The sequence below is a fragment of the Branchiostoma lanceolatum genome, chromosome 16 (assembly GCF_035083965.1).
Source record: "Branchiostoma lanceolatum isolate klBraLanc5 chromosome 16, klBraLanc5.hap2, whole genome shotgun sequence".
Taxonomy (NCBI): domain Eukaryota; kingdom Metazoa; phylum Chordata; class Leptocardii; order Amphioxiformes; family Branchiostomatidae; genus Branchiostoma; species Branchiostoma lanceolatum.
The window spans coordinates 3,189,915-3,202,940 of record NC_089737.1 but is presented as its reverse complement, the minus strand read 5'-3'; the positions used below and the strand labels follow the sequence as shown (position 1 = coordinate 3,202,940).

Below are 13,026 nucleotides of genomic sequence, written 5' to 3'. Positions count from 1 at the left end.
AGAAGAACAACTTGTAACACAAGCTTTGACATACCAATGTGATGGATGTCATATACCACGAGATTTGTAAATATGTTTTATATTTGAAGATGTATCAATACAGTTCTATTTTAACTAAAGTGAAATGAAACTATGCTCTCCTACAGGAGGAATAAAGAAGAAGAAGAAGAATGAATGAATGAATGAATGAATGGTTCATTTGGCACAAAAGCTTTGTAAAAATTGCAGCCAGTAGGCTGAATTGCATGTTTTTGTACATAATAATCGTTTCTACAAATGGAACTATAAAATGACACGTAATAAAACTAAGTGTTTACAAAATAACTTACTACGTATAAATCTTACGCATATTCTTTAGACTTACATACACTTCTTCATTATCATCATCATTCTTCCGGGTATCCGGATTTACATAAACTTACTAGATATAAATATTGCACGTAATAAATATATACTAATGACGAATACATATAGTAATGACGAAAAAAGATAAACGTCTAACAATGATTAGCTGTGTGTGTTTAGGAGTTTGGCAAAGTAAGGGATGGGTGAGTCTCTTTAACGGTTGGTTCTGCATCTAATTGTTCTTGTCATTCTACTGTGCACGTCACTAGTTCTTGGGGGTTCAACTTTTTGGCGAATTTCAGGCACAAGTACGACCTTATAATAATGATAATGGTTTATTGTTCATACTTTTCACTTATGACGGAAGTTTTTCATACAAGTCTATTAGATTAAAACAGTTATTTATACCCAATCAAGGGACCAGACACTTATAAATGTGAATTAGGATAAAGTCACCAAAGGGAAGGTCTCTTGCTTGTATGTTATCAACTGGTGTGATTGACCATTAAACCTACGGGAAACAAGAAACTGTTGTAGTCAATGAAATGTATCTTCTGCTATAACGCCTTTACATGTATGTTCATGGATCAAAAGCGCGCCTTGCAATCTTGGATAGAACTGCAAGCATGTACCCTCAAGAAGGCAGTTCTAGCCAGGATTGCCAGGTGACGCTTTTGATCCATGAGGATGAAACCTTTGAAAGTAGAAAAGTGCAGTACCGGCGAGGATTGTTATAAAAAGGTGCTTAAGAAGAAGTTGTACTTTTCACTTATGACAGACGTTTTATTACTAGTCTATTAGTCTAAGATTAAAACAGTTGCCAAAGCCAATCAAGGGACCAGACTTTAGTACCAAACACTTCTAAGTAATTGGATAGTGACACCAAGGGCAGGTCTCTTGCTTGTGTGCCATCAACTGGTGTGATCGACTATCAAAAGTAAAAAAACTTGAGAGAAACTAGAAACTGTTGTCGTCAACGAAATGTACCTTTTGCTATAACGCCTTTACATGTATGTTCATGGATCAAAAGCGCACCTGGCAATCTTGGCTAGAGATGCAAGCATGAACTCTCAAAAAGGCAGTTCTAGCCAGGATTGCCAGGCGACGCTTTTGATCCATGAGGAGGGAGCACATTTGAAAGTATAAAATCAATGTACCCTTAACAAATTAATTTTTGTATTGCATTGACCCAAAAATTCATCTGGACCTTCAAAAATTATTCCAATACAAGGCTCAATTGCCATCACGCATCACATCCCATGGGCCAGCATGAAGGGGCACCATTCAATTCCTGGGTTATGGCTCATATTTATATTGACATGATTTTTACAAATTTGGTTGATTTTGATTTCATAAAGATGTGGTCTTTTACAAAATAGCACCCGCATTTGGCGTTGTCTCTGCCTTTAACTGTTTATATCGTGCAGCTAAATTCAGGGCACCAATAAAAGAATTACATATGCCCTTACAACGTACACTCTAATACAAAATGAACTTATTACCTTCGCCGAGAAGGTTATGCAGAGGGTAGCGTTTGTCTGTTTGTCTGTTTGTAGTGTCACAGGATAACTCGAGAATGCCTTGATGGATTGTTTTGATATTTGGTATGTTGGTAGGTTTTGATGGGACCTAAAAACGATGAGATTTTGGGCCCCCTAGCGGCTTCTTACGGTACTGCAGCGGAACTTCCTGTTTTGATAACTCGTGTTCCGGACATGCTATGGAACTTTTTGGTAGATAGATCTTTGGACAGAGAGTAATTGGTGTGGGTTTGGGCCTCCTAGCGGCTTTGTTGGAACTGCAGGAGCAGGTTTTGCGTCTGACTTTGAAAGGGAATAACTCAAGAAGGGCTTGATGGATGGTAATGATTTTTGGTAGGTAGATAGCTTGAGTGATGATGTCCATGATTAGACACTTATTATGCAAATCAGTATCTAATTTGCATAATTAATGAGGAAAGTTTATACATCCGCCAAATTCCATGATAGGACTCTGAAACATGTGACATATGTAACTGAGGAAGAGAGAAATATTAATTGATATGAACTATGCAAATGAAGACCTCATTTGCATATTTAATGAGAAAATACTATAACAAGATGGCCTTGATTGATGGTCATCATTGTTGGTATGTGGATAGCTTGTGTGATGCTTAGTATGATTGGACAATGATTATGCAAATCAGATTCTACTTTGCATAATTAATAAGGCAACTTTTCAAATCCGCTTTGTTTCATGATATGACTATTCAAATTGTAACTGAGGAAGAGAGGACTGTTAATAGATAGAAAATATGCAAATGTGGGCCTAATTTGCATACTTAATGAGTAACTTGTATTATTCCACACTGGCAAATGACGGCAATTTCATACATTTAATACTTTTCTGGCATCGGGAAGTTATGTGAATGTTAACATCGTTGACTCAAATTATGTTAATAAGGGCCTCTTTTGCATAATTGCTGATAAATATTAGAATAACCGTAGGCTCATAATTTGTTAAGCTGATACTTTGGACATGTTATATTTTACGACAATCAACTGGTATGATTTATTATTGATGAGAAACACTCCTGATACGTCAGTCATAAAGGTTAAAATCATTTGGCGAAGGTATGAAGGTATGAGGTCGTGGAACTCTAGTTTTCTATACGGTTGGAGTTACAAAGTGTACAAAGTCCGGAGGAGTCCGGTTGTATCTTGTAACCTACTTTGATTTATAAGGGATGATCACTAATTCTTAATTTAGCCTTGGCTCGGCGATGCAAATTTCCGTTTCGTGAACGGTCGTTGCCTTTGAGAACGGCCGTTGCCATTTCTCAGAACGGGCGTTGCCATTTTGAACGGTCGTTGCCAAATCCGAGCGACCGATCTTGAAATACGAACGCTCGTGGCGTGTTCGGGAACTTCTCGCAACTTCCCGGATAATAGTAAGCATGTGACCTATTCTGACCAACCACTGTTCTGAGTTCTAGTTATCTCCACGAAAATGGAGATATTGTTTTTGACGTGTCTGTGTGTGTATGTGTTTCCGGACTATTGTAGTCAGCATACTCAAGAACCTCTAGATGGATTACGATGATATTTGGTATGTGGGCGGGTGTTGTGAAGCCAAAATTCAAGGTAGATTTTGGGCCCCCTGGTATGTGACCTTGGTACTGCAGCAGAGCTTCATATTTTGTATATTTTAACCTGGACGTGCTATGGTCTTGATTTTTGGGTGGCAGATAGCTTGTGATGTATTAAAGAAGTGGTGTAGGTTTGGGCCCCCTAGCAGCTTGCTCTGGAACTGTAGGGGCGTTATTGTGAAAATCTTCTAAGGAGCATAACTGAACAAAGGAACAACGGATTTCCATGATATATAGTATGCAGGTAGCTTAGACAGAGATATACACTATGAAGGGCAAATTATGCTAATTAGGACTTAATTTGCATAGCTAATGAGGACAATTTAAACTTGCAGTGTTTTCCATTATAAGACTCAAATACATATATAGTTTATGGAAAGTGGAGCATCAACAGATGCCAATTATGCAAATAAATTCCTGATTTGCATAATTAATGCAAAAACACAGAAATTCATTAAAAATTGAAAAATTATAGGACTGTCAATATTGCAACATGTGTAAGTAAGATAAAGGTGTTTATGATTAAGCATGTATTATGTAAATGTGTAAGTCATTTGCATGAATAGAATTTTTCATGGAGATATGAGGTTGCGGAACTCTTTTCATTTGTTGGTACACTTTGGCCAAACTGGAAAGAAAAATAATCCCTACCTACCGACCATAATTTTTTTCAGGACCTTAATCAGAAACCAGCATTAGCCTTCCTAAGCGTTAGCAAAAAGATATAAGGTTCTTCGCGAAATATCCAACACATGTTAGTAGTACCACAAGACTAAGTAAAACTATAAAATCACCATCCTTTCTTTTCTTACAGCTTTTCAGTATATACATTCAATCTGCATTCAATACAAAGTTCACAGACCTAAATGTGATAAATCATATCCTAGCTAGTACTTTATCAGCTGTATAGTATTACGGATCATTGGGAAGCTTATTTGTTACGCTTTACCAAATTTGTCGTGATCCCTCAGTTAATGGTTGAACACCAGAGCTAAATATGCAACCGTGTCAAAAACAGAAGTGCTGAAATTGTTGGTTGTTTGGTTGTTTGGTTGTTTGGTTGTTTGGTTGATTTGTTGGTTGGTTGGTTGGTTGGTTGGTTGGTTGGTTGGTTGGTTGGTTGGTTGGTTGGTTGGTTGGTTGGTTGGTTGGTTGGTTGGTTGGTTGGTTGGTTGGTTGGTTGGTTTGTTGGCTGGCTGGCTGGCTGGCTGGCTGGCTGGCTGGCTGGCTGGCTGGCTGGCTGGCTGGCTGGCTGGCTGGCTGGCTGGCTGGCTGGCTGTCTGGCTGGTTGGTTGGCAAGCTGGTTGGTTGGTTGGTTGGCTGATTGGTTGGGTTCGTTGGCTGACTTGTTGGTTGGTTGGTTGGCTGGCTGGCTGGCTGACCGGCTGGCTGGCTGGCTGGCTGGCTGGCTGGCTGGCTGGCTGGCTGGCTGGCTGGCTGGCTGGCTGGCTGGCTGGCTGGTTGGGTTCGTTGGTTGACTTGTTGGTTGGTCGGCTGACGGGCCTGCTGGTACAGTACTTAGACTTAAAAGCAGGAATGTTGTTTTTAGTGCTGCACGAATAGCGTTCTGTTGAACAGTTTATAAACGGTGATTCCCAGGTTCACAATGGACAAATAAAAGAACAAAGAAACTCTAGTTCATGTACGATGATGTCCTCGGCAGGGTGGATGTCGTCCTTGTGCCAGTGTTGTGCATTTGTCATTTCCCAGGCGTCTACGAGAACAACGTCCATTCCACGGAACATCTCTCTCATCATCAAGTCCAGCTTGTGCGCCAGCCAATCCCCGGAGATCAGCTCATTGCCCATGCTCGTGTTTGCTGACTTGATGACCACAAGAGTTTCAGGACTCCTGCGTAGTAAACGTTCTACTGCAGCACGGACGGCTTCCATCCTTTGCTTGTACACCTCCAAGGGGTACGAGGTAAAATGTGCCCATAATGTGATGCCCACTACATCGTTCGGTCCTCCATCAATTTCATCAATGGCGTTAGCACCGAATTTAAGGTGAAACGTACGCGTCCAGAAACAACGAAGAGGCGGTCCATGGCTCCGACAGTTCACTGTTATATTATTAACAGGATCATGGGCGAGCAGTGGGCCAGTAATGTGTACTGCCTCGGGAATATGTGTCTCAGTCATCTTCAATATCCTGACCAAATGTTCCCACCACTGCCGTATGGTAGAGTCGCCCATGAAGTACAAAGTTTTCCCCTTCAGACATTGCTGCCAGCCGGCCTGGCTGGAGAAATGTCTGTTCTTACAGACGAGAGAGTTCCACACGCCGTTCCGGTAGAACCCGGATATCTGTGGAGTGACCAGTCCCCGGACACAACGTCCGCGATTGGCCAGAATATCACGCCCTGTGTTTGGAAGGAAGGAACGCAACGGTATGCAGTACCCATCTCTATGAAGATGTGTCCCCTTTTATATACAACGGTGAATTTACGCACAGCATGAACATTACGGTTCTTCAAAGCGAAATCCCGATTGTCCAACATAGAGCAACCATCCTCTCCTGCCAAGCCTGTCGCTTGAAAATATTAAGCAACGGCCCTGGCGTACCGGCCTGCGATCCGTCATTCTCGCATTAACCATCAGCCAATCAGATTCCCGCCTTCTGTTGTTGGAGGGAAATCTATCAGCCAATTGCATTGACCATTGACCATAGACGGCGACGTGATTGACGGATAGCTTTCGCTCCAACATCAGGAGTAGAATGTTTTTATGATGCAATGACTTCAAGAACTATCTGGTAAGCTTCATAACAATGATGAATGGAAGGAATGTGACATACCTTTTTTAACATTAATTTGAGATGGAGATCCGAAGATGGGCATCTTCAGTGCATTGTTGCCACTATAACAGAGTTCAAACCACAAAACGTCAAGAAAACGCCTGTGTTCAAATTAACATAAAAGCTTTACATCATCTGTTTGCATAATAACAAAGGGTTTACATCATCAGTTGCTAAAACTTCATAACCAGCACATATGTGGCGCATGTAGTGATGAATGTTTAAGAAACGAACTTTTCGATTCACACACATTTTCTAGGATGCCATAATTCCCATTTATGTTAAGTAGGTAGGTAGTAGAAGCAGTCCTATATTCTGCTGGTAGTACAATGTGATTTTCTCTACGGCTTGTGTTTTTAGCACACCGGGCCAACCCTACTCCTACCCTCCCGATATTAAAGTGTGTTGGATGTATATCGTGCTGAGATATCAATATTGTCCATTAACATACCTGCTAAACAACCCTTTTCCACCGTTCACGTTCTTGTATGGCATAAGCGTGCCATGGTAACCTGAAGTATTACAAGAAATGTTGACTACTTTTTCACAATACCACCTGGCGCCTGCATGTGGGTCGGAGTAGTTACAAACTGCACTAGTGTTCTTGAAGATGGCCGGGTCAACGTTACATTTGGTGTCGATCGTGTCTTTACCCAGTATATACCGTTTTCGGAACATGACTAGGTCAATGGGATATTTGCGGATAGTTCTTTCGATGACATCGATAGCCTGTTTTGGGTGGACCAGTTGGATTCTGATGGTAACCTCCCCCTCCCACAGCAGTCGGAACGTTGCTGTGTAAGTACCGTTCTGGTGGTCCGTTATGATACCGACCGCACCAGAACCTCTTTCCTGGTTTCCTGTTTTCCTTTCCTCCCTGGTAAGAATGGACGCTCGAAAGAAATCGCCAATGTTCGTCACTGTGTTATGTCGTTCATCTTTAGCAGAAATAACAACATGTAACATGTCTCCTACAGAAAACAGTATTTTAGACTCAGAGGCCAAGGAAAATGTTAGCTGTTGCTCATAAACGTTAAGAGAAAACGGCTTGGTCGTTTTTAACACCGCTTTCTCAGTTACAGCTGAATGTGAATGATTCCACCGATTTCGAAATGAAGGCGCATCAGTAGAAGATCCTGCCGTAAACCATTGCGTTTTCATGACTTGTTGGCTGCCACAGGGTCTCTCCTAAAGAAAGAAAAGAAAGACGTCAGCCATTGTTCACCGGAATGGCAAGAGGCTGTCAGAAAATCTGTGAATATATTTTGTTCCGTCGACCAATTTTTTCTCTAGACATATTATGTTTATGGTGTACCTTAGCGCTGTACAGTAGCAAGATCGTAGCACTCATTACCAGTACCGAACCAAGCCTGCGCTTTGGTCTGCAGACTCTGCACTCAATCCATTTTTCTCAAGTCATTCGCCATGTTCCTATTGGGACAGAAAAAGTTACTACAGCAACTTCAACCCTTAAAGATCCTTAGTTGCTTGTTGTTTTTTTTTCTTTCGAAAAAGCAGACCTTTATATGTGCGGTGCCTCATTCTAATGGGTTTTTCTACTCACATATCACGTTTTTCGTCCTCTTTTAATGTTTGCAAACGCACTGTAATCCACATGATAAATGCTAAATGCCATATTGCACCGAGGTAAACAAAAGAAATGCACCGAATGTACGGTTTAGTCCCCAAAGTAGTGAATTTGAGGGGAAATATACGTATGTGGAAGACTGTTCACGTCTACCACGCACGTATATTTCCCCTCAAATACTTTACTTAATTTGGGGACATGATTTTGGCAACTTTTGAGCGTAACGGAATGTAAAAAAATCATATGTGAGATCACCCAAACCTGTCTGTAATTAATTTACTTTGTTGGAATTTTGACCGAAGAAAAAATTAATTAAGGTGATGCCATGTCCAAGGCACAAATGAAACAACGCCAAAATCCTGCTCTGTGTGTAATGGAGTCACAATTCAAGTTTACTCCGTGAGGCGAGTGGAACATAGAAAATGGCATATATCTACAAATTGTTCTTAGAAAGACGACATACTGAGCCCGAATTAAGGTTATCAGGCAAAACTGACTTTTGATCACATCGACATATACTACAATTTTCGAATCCATGTACGTTTCGTCACATTCAACAAAATACAAATCAGTACACGTACACGGCATAGAGTCTACTTTGAGCGTTGAAAATATCATAACTGATATCTAAACCATCTTGAGCCTATCTAACCCTATGACTGATACCTAAAGTGCCATTGCCACAGTGAGTTTACAAATATTGGGATAATCGCGACCCCCCTCCCCCTCACCAAAACTATTCAAGCTAAGTTACAAAAATGGCATGCGTAATGGATATAGATTCTCTTGCTGACGTTGACGATTTTGTTTAAACAAAATGGTATTTTGTTATTCTACCCAGAAATATCTAATGACATCAATGTTATGACTCCTCTAAGATGTATGTTGTACAGAAATGTTCCTACCTGTGGAAATGAACACCGATCTAACAAACGGCACAATGATAAGTTCGGAGTCGTTGCCCCGCGAATGAACTAAAAGTGGTTCAACCACTTCGAATCAGACGGACTGCTGTGTGACGTCAGGCCGCCTAGACATACGATGGGAGTGGCAGAGCTGATACAAGACTGACAAAGTCGTCTCTGGCATGGACATTTTGCTAGCTACCTAAAATAAAAATGGAGTCTCTGACATATTCATGGGCATTTTGTTTGCCGTAAACAAATAAGTCAGTCTCTAGCGTGGACATTTTGTAAGCCACATACAAATAAGTAGTCTCTAACATGGGCATTTTGGTAGCCAGTTATAGTCTCTAGCATGGGCATTTTGGTAGCCACATACAAATGAGTATATAGTCACTAGCATGGGCATTTTGGTAGCCCCCTAGCAGCTTGCTCTCTGCAGGGGCGTTATTGTGAAAATATTCGAAGGAGAATAACTGAAAAAATGAACGACGGATTTCCATGATATTAAGTATGCAGGTACCCAAACAGGGATGTACCTTATGAAGGGAAATTATGCTAATTATGACTTAATTTGCATAAATAATAAGTAACATCTATATTTGCAGTATTTTCCCATTATAAGACTCAAATACATGTAACATATGTAGTTAATGGCAAGTGGAGCACCAACAGATACCAATTATGCAAAGAAATTCCTGATTTGCATAATTAGTGCAAAATTGCCATAATTAATCCAAGTGGTAAATGAAAGGACTGTCCATATTGCAACATGTGTGAGTTAGTTCAAGGTGTTCGTGACCAAGCATATATTACGTTTATGTATAAGTCATTTGTATAAACAGAATAGTTCATGGAGATATGAGGTCTCCGAACTCTTGTTGCCCAGAGGATTTGGGACTGTCCCCATATGTTTTACTTGCCTTGTCTGTGCTAGCCTTACAGCTGTTACTCGTTTGTCAGCATGTCAAGCAAAAAGAACGATTTCTGGACTTTCAGGACAAAATAAAGTAACATTTGGTAGGGCTAATGAACTAGGGAAGCTTCGGGGAAGTATGCAATAGGGTAAGTTAGCTATAGATAGTTGATGGTATTGGCCTCGATTACTGGATATAACAGCAGTCCCACCACCTTGGGGTTTCTAGTATCCACTCGGGCTTCGACCTCGGGGAGACTAAAAACCCTGGTGGGCGGCCGGGACTGCTGTTATATCCAGTATCTTGGCCGCTCCCATCAGCTATCTATGATCTATTACCAAGGAGGTTAAAATAACCTCCTTGCTATTACAAAGTAAATCGAACAAAAAGCACCCCGGGGGAATATTTGGGTGAGAGATGAGGACCTGGGCAGGTATGAAAATTGTTCCTGTGTGAATTGAGGGGTGAATCAAAGTCACACCTCATCCCTGTCCTTGTCCTACTGTCCAAGGATAGACAAGGTAGTAAAACTTGGTGAAAACTTATTTTGACACAAGGGGCCAGAACAACATTGATTGCCATACATGCTACATTTAAAGGTCAAATCAAGGATTGATAATCGACAACATATGTACCCTAGATTCATGTTATCTCTTGTTTTAATATTTACTTTTCTAGTGCATAATTTGAGGAAACATCTAAAAGTGAAACCCAGCAGCAAGTGACCACCCCTGGCGAAATAACAAACATTAAAGGACAACAACAACAAGATGGCTTCTTGATGGATTTAGAAGGTCCTGGCTGGGCTTCCGCAAGTTCTGGCGCGCGTGGCTCTTCTTCTGTCGCCACAAGTGTCATTACCTACAATTCTCAGAAAATCCGGGAAGTTACGAGAAGTTCCCGAACGAGCCACGAGCGTTCGGAATTCAAGATCGGTCGCTCGGATTTGGCAACGACCGTCCAAAATGGCAACGTCCGTTCTGAGAAATGGCAACGACCGTTCTCAAAGGCAACGATCGTTCACGAAACGGAAATTTGCCTCGGCGATGGCTAAAATTTTGAATATTTAGGTACTCTTCACTTTCGTAGGTGTGTTTGAATTTTCTATACGTTCCTAGTTTGTTGATTTCCGTTTTTACCATGAGAGTTCAGTTCTGAATAAAAATTTTGGAGAAATATATATCTTAATCTTTGTTTCACTTTCCACTGAACTGAAGGTATATTACGGTCTTGGTTTAACAATAGGTAGCCAAAACTGGACTCCTTGAGAATCTTACTTACGTTTGAAAGCAAACATGGCACATTGCGTCGGTGTAGGTTTTGCTTTACAACGAATGTTTGTTACTGTAAAAAAAACTTGTCCGTGTATCTCTCTAGTTAGCCTGCTATAATAAGAAATGCACTTTTTTTCCAGTTGACAAATGACAGGATGAATGTGAGCAAAGCAGTTCCTGAACGATAATGACTAGAGATGTGTCACTAAAACTTAACGATATGTCCAGATACAGGAACCGGTACGGAGGTTTGGGTACAGCGCCGAACCTGTACTTGTTACAAAGCAATTTAACAAAGTAAACCACGGTCTTCAATGGTGATAGAAACACGAATGAACAGTTAACAGAATGCTTATCTACACTTAGCGTTAGCCCCGGTTACACATAGCTAGCCTAACATGGCCTCCAGACCTTCCCTCTACCATGTTTTTGTGATGGTTAGAGAGCTATGTCGGCTAGTGTACGGGGCGATTCAGCTGGTTTTCGACTTTGCCATGGACTGTGGAGTGGATGTCTCGAATGGGTTGGCTGGTGGTTGGGACTAAACACCGCTAAACTTTAATCTTTAGATGCCCCAATGAAATATCATTAACGCCCATTTACCTTTCCCTGCGGCGTGTGTAAATAACGCGATAGCGGCATAACAGGTGCCCACTGACTGCAGAATGACTGACAATTGTCTTGGCTAGCGGCCAATTGCGTATAAGACGAAATCAGATATCACCAACATTTCAGAAATATGTAGAAATGCCCAGGCATTTTCAAGGCCTCCTTTACAATATTACATTGTGAAAATGTCAGTAGTCCGGTCTCACTTCTCACCAGTTCTTAAAATGGTGAATATTGTTTTTTGCATAGTGCAAACGTTCATTTGAATATTCATGAGTTCTTGGTAGAGGAAGTGGTGGGCTTGGATAAAGAACCGGCCATACCGCCAGCCCTGTCACACCGCGGCCAGACTTGTACAGCATGCTGACTTAGCTTTCCTGTGAGTCCGGCGGGTTCTGTGTAACTTCATACGCTGGTATCCTGCAGTTTGCATTTAATCCAGTGCTCACGACAATAATTTCAGCTCTGTGCAATATATTACCTTTACTGACGTATGGATTCATCGATTTTATTGTTACACAGACTCATCTACATCGACTGCAATGTCCTCCGACGACAAGAAGGACCGACTAAAACCGTGGAGATAGTGAAAATCAAAGTGAGTCTTACCGTCCGATTTGGCAACTTAGATACAGTTTGCCATTTTATAAGAAAAACTCTCGTTTAGCTGGAAAGTTGTATATTTGAGTGAGTAGATAGTTTTAGAAAGAATGTAATGATGGCGGTCGATCCTGTTTATGAATACCAGACCAATTTCCTACTATTAGTAGCAAGGACCCTCAGTGAGTACTACTGTGTTTCAAGTACACCGCGTTATGCTCAAATGTACTAAACTCTTGTTCTTGCATTAGTTTGATTTGGCGGAACATGCACGTGCGTACCTAAGTGGGGGTAATCGGTGAGATAATACGCGACAAGATTACGATATCACAGTCGGTTCATTTGTAGTGTTTATTCTGGCGAACTACGGCGTAGTACCAGACCTTTCTTCATCGAAGTACATTTCGTACGTCGTAGTCGGGCAAACTACAACGGCCGTTTTCATCTAGGTCTATGTATATTCTAGTCGAGAGTGAACTACGACGTACAACTATGCCTTCTGTTTTTCCTGATACCACTTACGTTTTAAATCGATCCAACTACGACGTACTGGAATGAAGTAAGGTTTCAATCTACTACGACGTACCGATAGTTCGCGTAACAACAACACGGTAGCCTATCGATGTATTTTCTAAAGACACCATTTCCGTGTGTGACCTTTCATTGTGCCCCCACGCTGTCAAGGACATGTCATTGCAGGTGTGGCTAGACTGAAAACAAATCATGTGAAAAATACAAAATAGAGTTCGCTGACCACATGCCACCTCTAATGCTTTGCCTGTAGAAAATTACTATTATCTATAAACTGAGCTGGCATTAATCCATTTAATGAATACGTGAACGTAACAGTGCATTACCAAAAATGTTT

General features: G+C 41.1%; 1 protein-coding gene across 3 annotated transcripts; it reads right to left on the bottom strand.

The window, feature by feature from the left end:
* Nucleotides 1-4,879: 4,879 nt before the first annotated feature.
* On the bottom strand, nt 4,880-9,807 carry LOC136422066 (NXPE family member 3-like). 3 transcript variants are annotated; one of them, XM_066409700.1, is made up of 4 exons: nt 8,762-9,807; nt 6,720-7,456; nt 6,269-6,369; nt 4,880-5,834 (listed from the first exon to the last, which is right to left on the bottom strand). In XM_066409700.1, exons 2-4 carry the CDS (start codon nt 7,427-7,429, stop codon nt 5,074-5,076), a joined length of 1,572 nt encoding a protein of 523 aa, XP_066265797.1. In that variant the 5' UTR covers nt 7,430-7,456; nt 8,762-9,807; the 3' UTR covers nt 4,880-5,073. The 3 variants fall into 3 exon arrangements, with proteins under 3 accessions (XP_066265797.1, XP_066265795.1, XP_066265796.1); XM_066409698.1 differs by lacking the exon at nt 8,762-9,807 and adding an exon at nt 7,584-8,161; XM_066409699.1 differs by lacking the exon at nt 8,762-9,807 and adding an exon at nt 7,584-8,161 and having other exon boundaries at nt 4,883-5,834; nt 6,269-6,330.
* Nucleotides 9,808-13,026: the final 3,219 nt, after the last annotated feature.